Source organism: Podarcis filfolensis, assembly GCF_964270895.1.
Source record: "Podarcis filfolensis genome assembly, chromosome: 3".
In the NCBI taxonomy this organism is placed as follows: Eukaryota; Metazoa; Chordata; class Lepidosauria; order Squamata; family Lacertidae; genus Podarcis; species Podarcis filfolensis.
The window spans coordinates 15,250,420-15,264,403 of NC_139606.1; the positions used below are offsets into that span (position 1 = coordinate 15,250,420).

Here is a 13,984-nt window from a genome sequence, read left to right on the forward strand (position 1 = left end):
CTTTTTTTATTAAAAAAAGGCCATACCTTGGTACATTTAATGATTATTAAAGTCATTTAAAATCTGTTCTGCTTTTTTCAAAAAGGACTATTTTCTTTCTCTCTTTGTGTGTTTTCTTGGTTGCTCTTGAAAGATTGTAACATTATAAGGAGCTGAATTGCATGTATGGGATGCTGAAACTCTAAAATAACTTATTGCCTCTGTTTGTAGAAATGCAGTAATGTTCAACAATGACTTGATGGCAGATGTTCATTTTGTGGTTGGTCCACCAGGTGGGACCCAGCGGTTGCCAGGACACAAAGTAAGCAACAGCTGCATTACTAGATCTGACATGGGAAAAGCAAGGGGAACATCAACCGTTGCCATTGTAACTTAGTGTGGGAGGCTTGGGTTCTGGAACTGACATAATTATGGAAGCTTTTAAGCATCTTTGCCTGGTGAAATGCTTTAGCAGTTTCCCCTCCAGTTAAATATCTTTGCTACTGTAATACAAGGTTGGGAAAATCTGTGTCTGGACCACAGTTCCCAGCCATGCTAGCCGTTGGGCATGGGAGTTGTAGTTCAACATGTTCCTCAACTGTGCAGTACAATATTACCCCCTCCAAAATCTTGTTTTACTGATTTATGACATTATTATCCTATCCTTCCACCAATCTGCCCTCCTTTTAAAAACTCACAACAACCCTGTGAAGTAGGTTATGCTGAGACGGCGGCTGGTCCAAAGTCACCCCATAAGTGGGAATTTGATCTCAGGCCTCCACATATAACATTCTGAAACACTGCAACACACTGCCTCCCAGTGGGGATAGCAATGTATTAGAATAGCAGTCTGTTCAAGGGTTGTGGATGGGGTTTCTCCAGGATTCCCTTAGTGAGTTTTGCTTTAAAAATTTAGAGTGCAAAGTGAAGCCATGCCATGCTCTCTCATTACTGTTGGTTGCCTTCATGGCTTCATTCTTAATGCTCCCTGTGGCGCTGCCACATTTCTGCTTTTCTGTTGGCGATGAATTTTGTTCTAAAGCATGAAATAATATTTCCCTTTTTGAACAGTATGTCTTAGCTGTTGGAAGCTCTGTATTCCATGCAATGTTTTATGGAGAGCTTGCTGAGGACAAAGATGAAATCCGTATACCAGATGTGGAGCCTGCTGCTTTCCTCGCTATGCTGAAGTAAGCATCCTTCTTCATTGCTGGAAGTGAATTTGTTTGTACTTGATCTAGTAATGCCATAGTTAAAAAGTTAGGCATTGTCATAAAGAAAGAATTGATGTGCAAACGCACTCATTAGCTTATGGATACGGTGTCTGTAGTTGTGTGTTAATTATAGGACTTTTAAAAATGAATATTTTATTTATCCCTCCCTTCCTTCAGATGTCAAAGAGATAAAGAATTAAACAACTTTTAGAAGACATCTGAAGGCAGCCCTGTATCGGGAGGTTTTTAACGCTTCATGTTTTATGTTTTTAGATATGCTGTTATCTGCTCAGAGTGGCTGGGGAAACCCAGCCAGATGGGTGGGGTATTGTTGTTGTTGTTTTGTTGTTGTTGTTTTATTAATAATAACCCCTCACTTCCCTTCCCCGCCTCCATCTCCTGCATATTTATTTAGTCAGCAGGTCACATTGGTCAAGCTGCTTTTTCATATACTTTATAAAGAATTGAATATAAAAAGGAAGAGCTTTAAAACAGGGTGAAATGGAAAGATTCCAAACTACTAATATACTGTTGCCTGTTTTAGATGCAACACCAAGCCAAACCATGGCTTAGCACATCTGAGCAAGCATGCAAGTCTCCAGAGTGAAGATCACAGCCTCAACAATCCTATCTCAGTCTTGCTGCTGTCATGCTTCCTGGGGCTAAGCCATGGTTTGGCTTAGTCTTCCTTCCACGATCCAGGGTCATGGTTTGACTCACTTCAGAGATACAATGCATGGCAAAGCAAGAACAAACCTTGGTTGCAGCGGGTGGTTTGTCTGGTGCAAGGCGAACCATGGGACACAATCTTCACTCTGAGATCTCACACGTTTCCTCATTCCCAATAAACCATGAGTTGGCTTAGCATTACAGATGAACCAGGTCTGCATTTGTTTGTGCTACCCCTTTTTCTAATGACACAATTCCTTTTTATTCCTGATAAGCGCAGCTTCTGATGATACTGTAAACTTCTGAAATGCAGTCACTGATGATAATGTTTTCTTATAGGCAGGATGAATTTTCAAATGTTAAAAATAATATTTTCTTAAATGCTGTTTCTGCATTTTAAACTTGAACTGAAGAAAGGACATGCATTTGGGGGGGGGGGTGATTTCTCCCTCCACCCAGCTTGTTTTTCTTGCATGACGAGTGGGAAGTAAGGAAGAGCAAGTTGCTTTCTAACAATGATTGCCCATTAACTCAGGATTTAATTTAGAATGTGTATTTGGAAACATCTAGCATTTCTTATTAAAAAAATAATCGTTTTTCTCTGTGTCGTCTGTTACTGTTTTATATGTGTGCTTATATATTATAAAAATCCTTTCGCTGTGCCATTGAATCCCCCTGCAAGCTTTGCCTGACCATGTAACTGCTAAATATTAGTCTCCGGTCTGGATTGCCTTGGCAATTGTGAAGGGCACTTTCTAACTTTTCCTTAGGGTGCTTTTGCTGCTTGTAGCTGTGGTTAGTCAGCACATGAATGTGTGAAGAGCTTCAAAGAAAGGAGATGACACGTATGAACCGGCAAGACGCAGTTGTGTCGTCATTTGTGGCTAGATCTGTCAAACTGCGAAGGTTGCAGTATTTAAATATAGGTGTTACGTCCTGATGCAAATGGGATGTTGTCAGGTGAATAGTATGAACTGTTCAGGTTACAAATACCAGCAGTGCCTTAGGTAGATATGGGATCTTCGGTTGAATCTTACCGTGCCAGAAAAAAAGGATTTACTGCTTGATGCAGCTCTACAGTGGAAAGAGTTTATATCTTCCTAAATGCAGGCACTAGGAGGCATACTCAAACAGAGCACAGTCTAATACAGGTTTAAGGGCACTTCACAACCTTTGATTTCAATAGGCCTTTGATTTCAGTAGATGCTTGTGTGTGTTCTGCTGTGCACTTGATTGTACTCTTGGTGTGCACAGTTCTGGAAACACGGATTTAAGAGTAAGACGAGTGGATTCATCCTAATGAAAACATGTTTAATACTCAACATTTACACTGAGCTGGACTCTCCCCTGTCAAAATAGGGTAGCAGCGGAAACATCACAATGGAAATACCATGTTTTCACTATCCATAGCTAAGGTGTGCCAGGAGAGAAGAAAGAAGGGAAGAGTGCAAACCAGGTCACTGTTATCTCCATTCTTGATTTTTTCTTTTGGTGATAACCAGTTTATTATCTTTCTGCGGCAATTTTTAAAAAGCATCTCTAAAATTAGGAGCCAGACATTTTCGCAATTAAAGAAAAATATGGCTGTTAGAGTAGGCTTAGGTGTACTTTATTGTCCTAGTTCATGACCAAACTATACAAGATGTTTAACTCTTTCATCTCCTGATAACAGTCCTGAGGAAGGTCCCTCTTCTGAGGCTGATATTTGTTTTGTAGGGGAAATCTCCAAAACCAGGGTGGAAGAGGGATTTTCCTCGGGACTGCAGCTGGGGAGATTTACCCCAAACTGCCTGGTGTTAATTTGCAGTGTTGAAAACTGGCCCATTAAAGACACATTTAACAACATCTAAGCAAGGTACAGCAAAAGGTAAATCTGTAAAGTGGCTTAAAGCATATCTTACTGGTATTTGTAAGCTACTCTGTGAGACTGTTCTGTTGAAGAGTAGGATTAAAATTATGTTAATAGAAAAATAATTAGGCCCCTGGTTTCTAATATGTGTACAATATGTTAAAATATGTGGTGTTACAACCTACTTGGTTTCTATATATCATGTTTTGAATGCATAAAACCTCTACACTGGTGATGTGCACATTTGCCCTGAACATAAAAGGAAAATATGCATTTAAAGTATTAGTTATCATTTCTATGTATGGTAAGTGTCACTTAAACAGTCGGAGATTTTGTCTGACAGTTGCTTTTAATCCACCAAAAATCCCCAAAGCAATTTCATTGTTATAATAAAAGTTTCATTTTAAAAAGACCACAGGTAAATTAGCCTGTTGCTACTGTTTATAATAGCTGTGCAAGTTAGATATTTAACATCCCTAAGTGCTGTCTTCTATGCTGTATTCTTTCTGACACTTAAAATCCCAAGGGCTAGAAGTACGTGTTAAAACATTGTGCATCCAAGAGAGATTATGGTTGCCTTGTAAATGAGCAGCTAGTGCCCCATAGGGAAAATCAAAAGAAGTAAACACAAATCTTTTAAACAAGAGCTTAAGTGAAATTGACATCAAAGCTTCACAAATACAGTTCAAAATATTCTGCCACCCCCCCCAGCAACAAATGGCTTTTAAACGATGTCATGACTACCTTCATCCTCCTTCCCTTGCCCCAGTGCCAGATCAAAACCAGTTTGTGCTACTTCCCTCCCTCCAAATAATTAACTTTGCTAGAAATTACTAGGTTTCCCATTGTGATCTGCAAGTCATACATATATGGCTGCTCTAAACTCTTTTCATCGTGGTCAGGTTGAATGTTCAGCATGAATTGCATGCAGTATGCAAAACAAACCAGATTGAAAGAGAAGTACCTTTGCCTTGTTTGTGTGCTCGAGTAATGCCTCCTTTTCTTCTTCTTCATTGTGCTTGGGAGCTGGAGGAGAATAGGCAGGAGAAACTAAGGGTACTACTGGATGTGCATTTTTGGAGTATGCTGTGAGTTCACTTGGGAGACAGCCTATCAGCTTCTTAGGGGGGCTATCCCAACCTGAAAGAGTTTGGCTTCAGAAACCAGCTAGATCCCCAAACAATCTATTGCAGGCACACTACAATCTGCCCCATAATCTTATGTGGAATGGATTGTGGAAGATGTTCTCTGGAGTACTTTGATCACTTCCCTTGAGTGATCCGATTGCAATGTTAGTTGTCAGAAACTCTGTAGATGATTGGATGATTGGATGAGGGTGTCCATCTAGTTGACCACCATCCTTTCCAACAATGGTCAGTCCCTGGTGAAGCCCACAAACAGCCCCTCCATTGTCTGCAGCTGGTATCCAGAGAGACACAGCCATTGAACCTGAATAATCAATTTAACTAGTCATAGTGAATAAGCATTTTAGAGAGAGCGATCTTCCATAAATATGTCTGCTCTTTTACTGGCTACCTAAGCCAATGGTAATTACCACATGTTTTGTTGGCGAATTCAGTACATTTGTACATTCATTTTTGAACAGATTAGTTTTCAAACATTTTGGCTCCCGAATGCTGCAAACCTGGAAGTGAGTGTTCCGGTTTGCGGACTATTTTTGGAAGCTGAATGTCCAACGGGGCTTCAGTAGCCAATCAGAAGCCACGCTTTGGTTTCCAAACATTTTGGAAGTCGAACGGACTTCCGGAACAGATTCCGTTCGACTTCCAAGGTACGATTGTATTTTAATTGTATGTTCTGTGAAGAAGTGCTTTTTGTCTGTCATGAGCAGAGTTATTGACATTTTTTCCTGAAATACAAATCCATTATATTTCACCATGCGCCAAATTAAATTGGTTGTCAACTTTACACTATAATGAGCTAAAGCTTAAGTTGATTGATTCATGGGGCTGCCAGTTAAGGGCACACTTGTTCATCAAGGCAACTTCCGTTGCAGTGCATTGCAGTGCTGTGGAATGAAAAAAGACCATATGAAACATTGCCTCCTGAGCGTTTGCAGATTTTGTCATCATCTTAAAAAGTCACCCATATTGAGGTTTTGATGAGCTTAACAAAAGGTAGATGACAAATCAACAAATTAAGCATTTGTTGCAAATAATTCCTGAACAACTATATTAGCGTTTTATCATACATGTGTCTTTCACTACTAGTGTTCTTGAAAAACGTCCATCTGTTTTGTTAACAGTATTACATGCGTGTCTTTTTTTGCAGATACATATATTGTGATGAAATTGACTTGGCTGCGGATACAGTTCTGGCAACTCTTTACGCTGCCAAGAAGTACATCGTTCCTCATCTTGCCCGCGCATGTGTTAACTTCCTAGAGACGAGTCTGAGTGCAAAAAACGCTTGTGTACTGCTCTCCCAGAGCTGCTTATTTGAGGAACCAGACCTGACTGAGCGCTGCTGGGAAGTGATTGATGCCCAGGCAGAGCTGGCTTTGAAATCAGAAGGGTTCTGTGACATTGATTTTCAAACACTCGAAAGCATCCTCCAGAGGGAGACCCTGAATGCCAAAGAAATTGTGGTTTTTGAAGCTGCTCTCAGTTGGGCCGAAGTAGAGTGTCAACGCCAAGAGCTACCTGCCAGCATAGAAAACAAGCGCAAAGTCCTTGGGAAGGCGCTCTATCTCATCCGCATCCCTACGATGGCGCTTGATGACTTTGCAAATGGTGCTGCTCAGTCCGGCATCCTGACACTCAATGAAACAAACGATATCTTCCTTTGGTACACGGCTGCCAAAAAGCCAGAGTTGCAGTTTGTGAGCAATGCCCGGAAAGGCCTTGTCCCGCAACGCTGCCACCGCTTCCAGTCTTGTGCCTATCGCAGCAACCAGTGGCGCTACAGGGGCCGTTGTGACAGCATACAGTTTGCTGTTGACAAGAGAGTGTTCATTGCTGGCTTTGGGCTCTATGGCTCCAGCTGTGGATCGGCCGAATACAGTGCCAAGATTGAACTCAAACGGCAAGGCGTTATCCTAGGGCAAAACTTGAGCAAGTACTTCTCTGACGGATCTAGCAACACTTTCCCAGTGTGGTTTGAGTACCCCGTGCAGATCGAGCCAGATACCTTTTACACAGCTAGTGTGATTCTGGATGGAAATGAACTCAGCTATTTTGGACAGGAAGGGATGACAGAAGTTCAGTGTGGCAAAGTAACTGTGCAGTTCCAGTGCTCTTCAGACAGTACCAATGGCACTGGGGTTCAGGGGGGGCAGATTCCAGAACTTATCTTTTATGCCTGAAAGAAGATGGGTTCCAGAACATGGAGAGTGCTGTTCTATGGTGTATATGTCTGGTCCAGACCTGTTTGATACTTACCTTGCTGTCTGCAGATATGTGATCAGTACAGGTAATATGTTCCTGAATGCAGTGAACAGCTTAATGCTTGCTGTACTTTTGTAGCCTAAGTGTAAAATTCTTTTTACTGGGAGCTCCCAGGAACAAGCAAATGAGCAAATTATAAAAGTCAAGAGTTTCACAGCCTTACCACAGATGAGATGGCCTTTTTTTGTGAAAGAAAAGAAATGTTCTTCTCCATGCTGTTTCCCACTTACCCTTTTAACTTGCTACTTTCTCCTGTTCTTTTGATTTATTTATTTTTGTTTCCTTCATGCCATAGGCTTTTCAAACATCTCACTGTTTGTTTTAACGGACACCCCCTCACACTTCCACTGGAGGCTGATTTGGCAGCAACACCACCAATTCACACAAAATCAGTTTTGCTAGAGACAAGTTTGGTCTTCCTGCATGTGCTAATCAGATGTTGGGAAGTTGTGTTAATTGAGATGGACCACTGGGATGAACTGGTGCATTGAGAATGTCTACAAAGGAAAGTAAGTCTACTCAAGGAGCAAAGTGGGTTATGCACAGTAGATTCTTACGTTCTTCAACACCATTCTCCCGAGCTTCTCCTGAGACACAAAACAACCCCTGCTTGTCCAGCTAGTGCATTGAAATGAATGGTGCTTTAACCATGGCAGTGCCTCAGTGACCCATTTCTTTTTAATAAAGCATTTCCCCATTTAATAAGCCTTTGTAGTCACCCTTTATGGGTCCAGTCCCTTTCCCACAATTTTCTGATCCGTAGAAAATAAGCAAATCCCTAGTGACTATTTTTTCTTTTTCCAAAGGCAGTTGAAAACCTGAGTAAAATAATAATAATAATAGCAATTTTTGTAGTATTATATTACTTTCAATTGCTATGGATAGTTCACAAATTGACAAACTTGACAGATAAATGGATAGAAGCAAGAAGCAAGTAGGTTTCCAAGATTTCTCCATTTCTGGGTCAATATCCAAATAGTAGGTTGGACAAAATGCAGTTGTACTTAAATATTCACCCACATGTTTGCTTTTTAAAGATGCCCCAGATCTGTGATTTTTTAAAAAAGATGCCCAGATTTCTTGGCTTTCAGAATCCCCCTAACTACATACTGTGTCTGGAATGAGATAGTAACTTGGCTGGCGTGGATGCTGTTTGTAGTTTTTCTTCTTAGAGCTGCTTTTTAGCACAGCTGTAAATGGTTGTTTTGAGTAGCATTCATTACCACACTACATAGAACGCCTGTTAAGACGCATCTCTAAAACATGTATATGTTCATTTTATAGGAAGTTTTGATTTTTGTGTGATTGTAATGAAATTGGTAACTGCCAACATTTTCTGAAAAGGGGACATTTGTGACTTAGATTTCCCCCGTTTTAATTTGATCTTCATTCAGATCTGAAGTTCAGTTTTTCATTGACCAGAAGCATTTTTTCCTCTCTTATTTTAAATTGGTTGTCAGGCTTCCTGTAGAACCATCTGTGTTCTTGGCAGGAAAGGGCTACAGGCTGGGTGGTAGTAAAAATGAAAGGAAATAAGCATAACTGAATGATACAGAGCAATTTCGTGTTCATGAAATAATAAAAGGCACATTTTCAAGTAGGCAACACTTGCCTCTGCTTGAAAGTTGCTTACAGTGGTATTCCCAAGCTGATTTTCAATTCCCCTTGCTTTAAATTAAGGATATGATTTATTCAGTAAAGTAAGCATGAATGCTTCCTGCTATATTGTTTAAGGTGGGAGTGTACCTCCCCAACACTAAATCTACACACTGATATAACTATATAAATGTTTCTCCCACCTCTCCACCCACCAATATGGTACATTATCTGTTCATGTGCTTGCTCTGAATATTTTAACCTGCTGGAATCCTGGCTTCTAGTAGTCTTTTAAGTGCCATTAAGAATCTAAAATATGGTGGATTGGGCATGAGAAAATCCAGCCTTCAAATGCAGTGTTTTCTCAGATGTGTATAATATAAAGGAAAACACAGATGCTATTCTTAAAGGGAAAATGTTATTATTGCCTTTTTAATTATTTCAAACGGTATGATGTAAAACAGAAGCATATAAATGCTCTCATGTTGTATTGGGGTTGCTTCCTGATCAGATGTACCTGATGGTATCCTCAAGAACCATTGTGGCTGGCGCATTGGTCTTACACCCAGGGAGAACCAGGTAAAAGCCCTGCTCAGTCACAAAATTTCCTGGGTGCGCGTAGCCTAACTTTCCTCACACTGATGCTGTGAGGATGAAATTGGTGGCAGGGCATCGAGGAAGGGCAGGATAGAAATGAGAATGAATAATTTGTGCATAATGTGCTGGGAGAGGGGGAGGGGCTCCTGCAGATGCTTCCCCATGCTTTTTCATGAACCTCAAATAAGAGTCACAACAGAATTGCATGGTTTGAGCAAGTAGTGCTATTTCCCCTGCTAGCAATCCTATAAAAGCCAGTTTCCAGACTAGGGTCATGTGGGATTTTTGATGCCCTGTGCCCTCTTGGCCTCTAGATGGCATATGTACACTGCTGCTTTTACTTAATGCCCCACTGAAACAGATGGCTGTCAAGAGGTCCAGAATGGTATCCGAGTGTAGCACTTTATATTTCCCTTAAGCGTAAATGTCTTGCCATTCACTTCCATGGGGGGAAGTAACTGGGTTTAGTTGGGTGTAGTGTTGCGGTGAAAGAGAGCTAGGTTAGGCGGCCCCTGATTTTGGAATGCATAGCTCAACCTTCCCTGAAAAGGGGTGTCTTTCTGTCCCCCTTCCCTTGTTTGTCAAAGTGACAGGCGCTTATTCAGTTTGAACCTGAAAGCAGAAGTGAGTATCATTTGAACTTCATCATATTTGCCTACCATTGTGAGCAGTTCTTAAACCAGTTTGCAATGGTAAATTACAATCCTTTTTTTTTGATGGTACATTTCAGTGCACCATCTCCTTTACTGGTGTGCTGTCGGATACAAAAAATGCATGTCTTAAACCAATATAAAAATTAAGTTATATATTGGTTTACTCTTAAGATAAGGGAGGCATAGCTTGCTGCATAAAAGTTAGCATGTGTCTTCTGCAACTGAGTCACTTAAGCTGATCAAGAGGCCTGGACTTCCCCATGTGTTCCTTGAAAAAAGAGATGAGTTCAGAGTTTAAATAGTATTAAATTTGTCTTAGTATGGACAATATTTTAAAGCATATTTTGAAACTGATTTGCATTCAAGACACATACTGCAGAGGTGTTTAAAAATTATCTCTGCAACCATGAGAGCTAAATACTTTCACAGCTTTCACGAAAGCACCCTTCCCTGCTTTTAGATTATACGGGAGAGAACTAAGTTATGCTTCCAACATGATTGGGTGTTTGTATTCCGCATGGTGCACATTATTTTACGTGCCTCACAATGCACTCCTGTGCACGTCTACTCAGAAGTAAATCTCATTGAGTTCAGTGGGTCTTACTTCCAGATAAGCATGCACAGAATTACAGCTTTAGACAGTAGAATTTAAAGTGTGCATTGCAATACTTTCGGCAGTTTTCAGTTAAAATGCCTTTAAAATTACTATTAAACTTGGGCCACTTCTAGTATGAATTATTTTTATTGTCAGCATCTGTACCATGCCTTTCTAAGGCATATTCAATGCAGCTTGTAATCAAAATAAAAAGAACGCACAACAAAAAGAACAAAAATATGAGGAAAATGGCAAAGCAATAAAAAGGACTAAAAACTATAGGATAATCTGGCAGGGGGAGGGTGAAAAATGAAGATATGCTGCAAAAGCTTGCTGTAATAAAATTGCCTTTGCTGCTCATCTAAAAGTGAGTAGCTATAGGGCCAGGAGCACCTCCTTGGGGAGGCTGCTCAGATGTATGACTGAGAAAAGTATAAATGGGATCAAAATGAAAAGTCAGAATGCTAATATATTGATAAGGAGGGAACACACAAAGAATGGGGAAGTCCGCATTTTCCAAGTGCTGCAGAAGCCGAGTATTTCAGAGTTGGTTCTGTAGATAACACCAGAAAATTCAGCCAAATGAAATTTTCTACCTAAAGTGGCACTTCAACCATGCAACTAGAAATTTTATGAAGGAGGTTTTTGTACCTTTCAGAAGTGTCCACGTTTGATCTAGTTCCTGGTCAGTTGTTACTCTCCAGGGAGCAACCTGGTAAAGAGTCTTGCGTGTGCAAACCATCCCCAGATAGAAAGTAGTGTGTGGTACTGCATTTGGTTGAATGCAAGATCTCCACGGTGTTGTATTCAAAGTAGAACTAAGGCTGTTGTTCCATCAATGCAAACCTTTCTGCTTGCTTGACAGAGCTATCTCCCCTTCCTCAGCATGCCATTCTGAGGATTCTCCCAAACCCCTGGAGAAGATTTGGGGGGAGCACATTGGAAAGTCCCAATGTGCTAGCAGAAATTGTGGTCCTAAGGCTTCTGGTTACTTTCTTGAATGAGCACAGTAGATTGCATACAAGAGCCTCTAGGTTCAATCTCCAGCATCAGAAATGCACACACATACCATCTGAAACTAAAGCTGCTGCCAGTCCATGTATACTGTTAAGCTAGATGCACCAGTGGTCTGACTCTGTAGAAGACAGCTTCCTGTGGATAAGGAAACTTCTACGGAAGTGAGCCCCCCCCCCCCGCTGATTAACAAAAGTGCTTTTTGCCTGAGGACCTACGTCACTTTTAGAACGAATAGAAGAGAATGCCCAATGAAGTATGCCAAATAAAAAAACAATTACAGGGTCGTCATTCAGCATCTCTGAAATGCACAAATGGCTGTGTGTGGACTTTGCTGTTCTCTTACATGAACAAGGGTATGCAGTGAGGAATCTCTGTACATGCACAGAGGCACATCTCTGTGGATACAAGGTCCTTGCATGCAGGGGGACTATGTATTTGTCTCTTAAATACATAAAGTGCCCCACAGCTGCTGCTATCTGTTAACATTAACACTAATTATATTATTGGCATTCATATTTTAATAGTGCTATTTAAAAGTATCTGCTGGTGATCATACCACCACTATCAATGAAAGGCTTTACCCAAATGGCATTGAGTCAATCCTGTTTTCTGTATCTACCCATGTTAGGTTGAATTCATTCTAATCAATGTATGTTGCCTTAAATGGTTTGTGGATTGAACTATAAGGCTGCCAGCATCAATCGACTGGAAGCAGGGGATGTCCGTAGAATTGTTTCCAAATGAGAGCTTTGTACCCTTAAATAGAAAGTCAATATCCTAAATGTATGAATTCCTGTATATTTTGGTTTATTCTTCTAAAGCACCAGACATATTTATCTGGAACAGAACAGAGCCTGAGATGTGAGGAAATATTATAGATGCTGTTTAAATTACGCCTAACATCTTGTTGCATGGCGAGCTAGAAGGGGGAAGGGAAGCTGTTAACTGGATTTGTGGTGTAATATACTTTAAGCATATCTGACATAGTATTTAAGTAAATGTTCTAATTTCTACAGTACTTATTGCACTGATTTTTTTAAATGTTAAAACTCCGTTATTTCAAAGACAACTGCGTCTAGTTGTGCTTAGAGCAGTGCTTGACTATAGCAACCGATGGCATTATTTATGAAGGACAGATATATATATATAAATATGAAGTACCTCAAGTTGAATGTTATCGTACTGTATCTTTAATGTAACAGTGCAGAATTTTAGTAGACACATGAATGTGTATAATCACATTTAAAAGGCAAATAAAAATTGAACTGGTTCTTACACTGTTTCCTGGTGTGCTTCTGAAACCTTAATAAATTTGCAGTAATACTTGCTGGACTTTGGGCATCAGAAAGGCTTGATGTACCTGATAAGTTCTATCCTGAGGAAGAACAACAAATGGGTTGATCAGTATTTTGTTAAAATGCTAAAACCGAAGCAAAGGAGAAAGAAAGGAGTCGTGGGTTCGAACTCTTGAGAAATGTAAATACTACAAAAGGTGGAATTCAACTGGGCAAGATCCAACTTGAGTTGGGCCAATTTGGTTGGGAGCTGTACCTCAATGGGAAGAACATGGGAAAGGTCCCAGGTTCAATTTTCTGCAGGTAGGGCTGTCCGAAACCCTGGAGAGCTTCTGCCAATCAGTGAAGACAATACTGAGCTAGATGGACCAATGGGCTGATTCAGTATAAGGCAGCCCCCTAGGTTCTGGGGCTTACTGCAGCCCGTGAACAGAAAGCTCTTCTACATGGGGTTGGTGGGTGGGCAATGATATTTTATCACTCCCAACCCCAGTGACAGTCCTACATGTGATGGTGTCATATGTCATAATGTGCTCTTCCAGGTTTAATCAACCTATTCAGTAGGTTTTAGAAGGGGTGAACAGACCACATGTGCTAGAGCAGGCATCTTCAACCTCGGCCCTCCAGATGTTTTTGGCCTACAACTTGCATGATCCCTAGCTAGCAGAACCAGTGGTCAGGGATGATGGAAATTGTAGTCTCAAAACAACTGGAGGACCGAGGTTGAGGAAGCCTGTTCTAGAGGAACAATCTGTGGAGGTTGGAACGATGATCATGGCCACCAAGGTGTGAAGGAGGGGGGGAATGCCTGTTGGCACATCTATTACTGAGACAACGAAACCATGCACACAGCGGCCAACTCTTTCCTGTCCTCACCCTTTCACAGAATACGAAGCTCAAGATAAAATGGAACTTTCTTTCCTCAACCGGCTTCTCTAGTGCAGATTATCTTTCCCTATTGATAGCAATAAACGATCAGAGATGCTTGCATACGACACAACAAAGAAACAACAATGTACAGTCATACCTCAGGTTACAGACGCTTCAGGTTGCATTTTTTCGGGTTATGGACCCGCCGAAACCTGGAAGTACCAGAACGGGTTACTTCCGGGT

At 40.8% G+C, this 13,984-nt stretch overlaps 1 protein-coding gene across 2 annotated transcripts in view; it reads left to right on the top strand.

Annotated features, from left to right (window-relative positions):
• Positions 1–12,851, top strand: part of BTBD3 (BTB domain containing 3) — a 30,155-nt gene extending 17,304 nt beyond the window's left edge. For both annotated transcript variants that reach the window (XM_083607307.1, XM_083607308.1), the window contains exons 3-5: positions 211–301; positions 1,051–1,169; positions 6,004–12,851. In XM_083607307.1, coding sequence (XP_083463433.1) covers positions 211–301; positions 1,051–1,169; positions 6,004–7,036 — 1,243 coding nt within the window. In that variant the 3' untranslated portion in view covers positions 7,037–12,851. The remainder of the gene's footprint in view (positions 1–210; positions 302–1,050; positions 1,170–6,003) is intronic.
• The last annotated feature ends 1,133 nt before the right edge of the window (positions 12,852–13,984 follow it).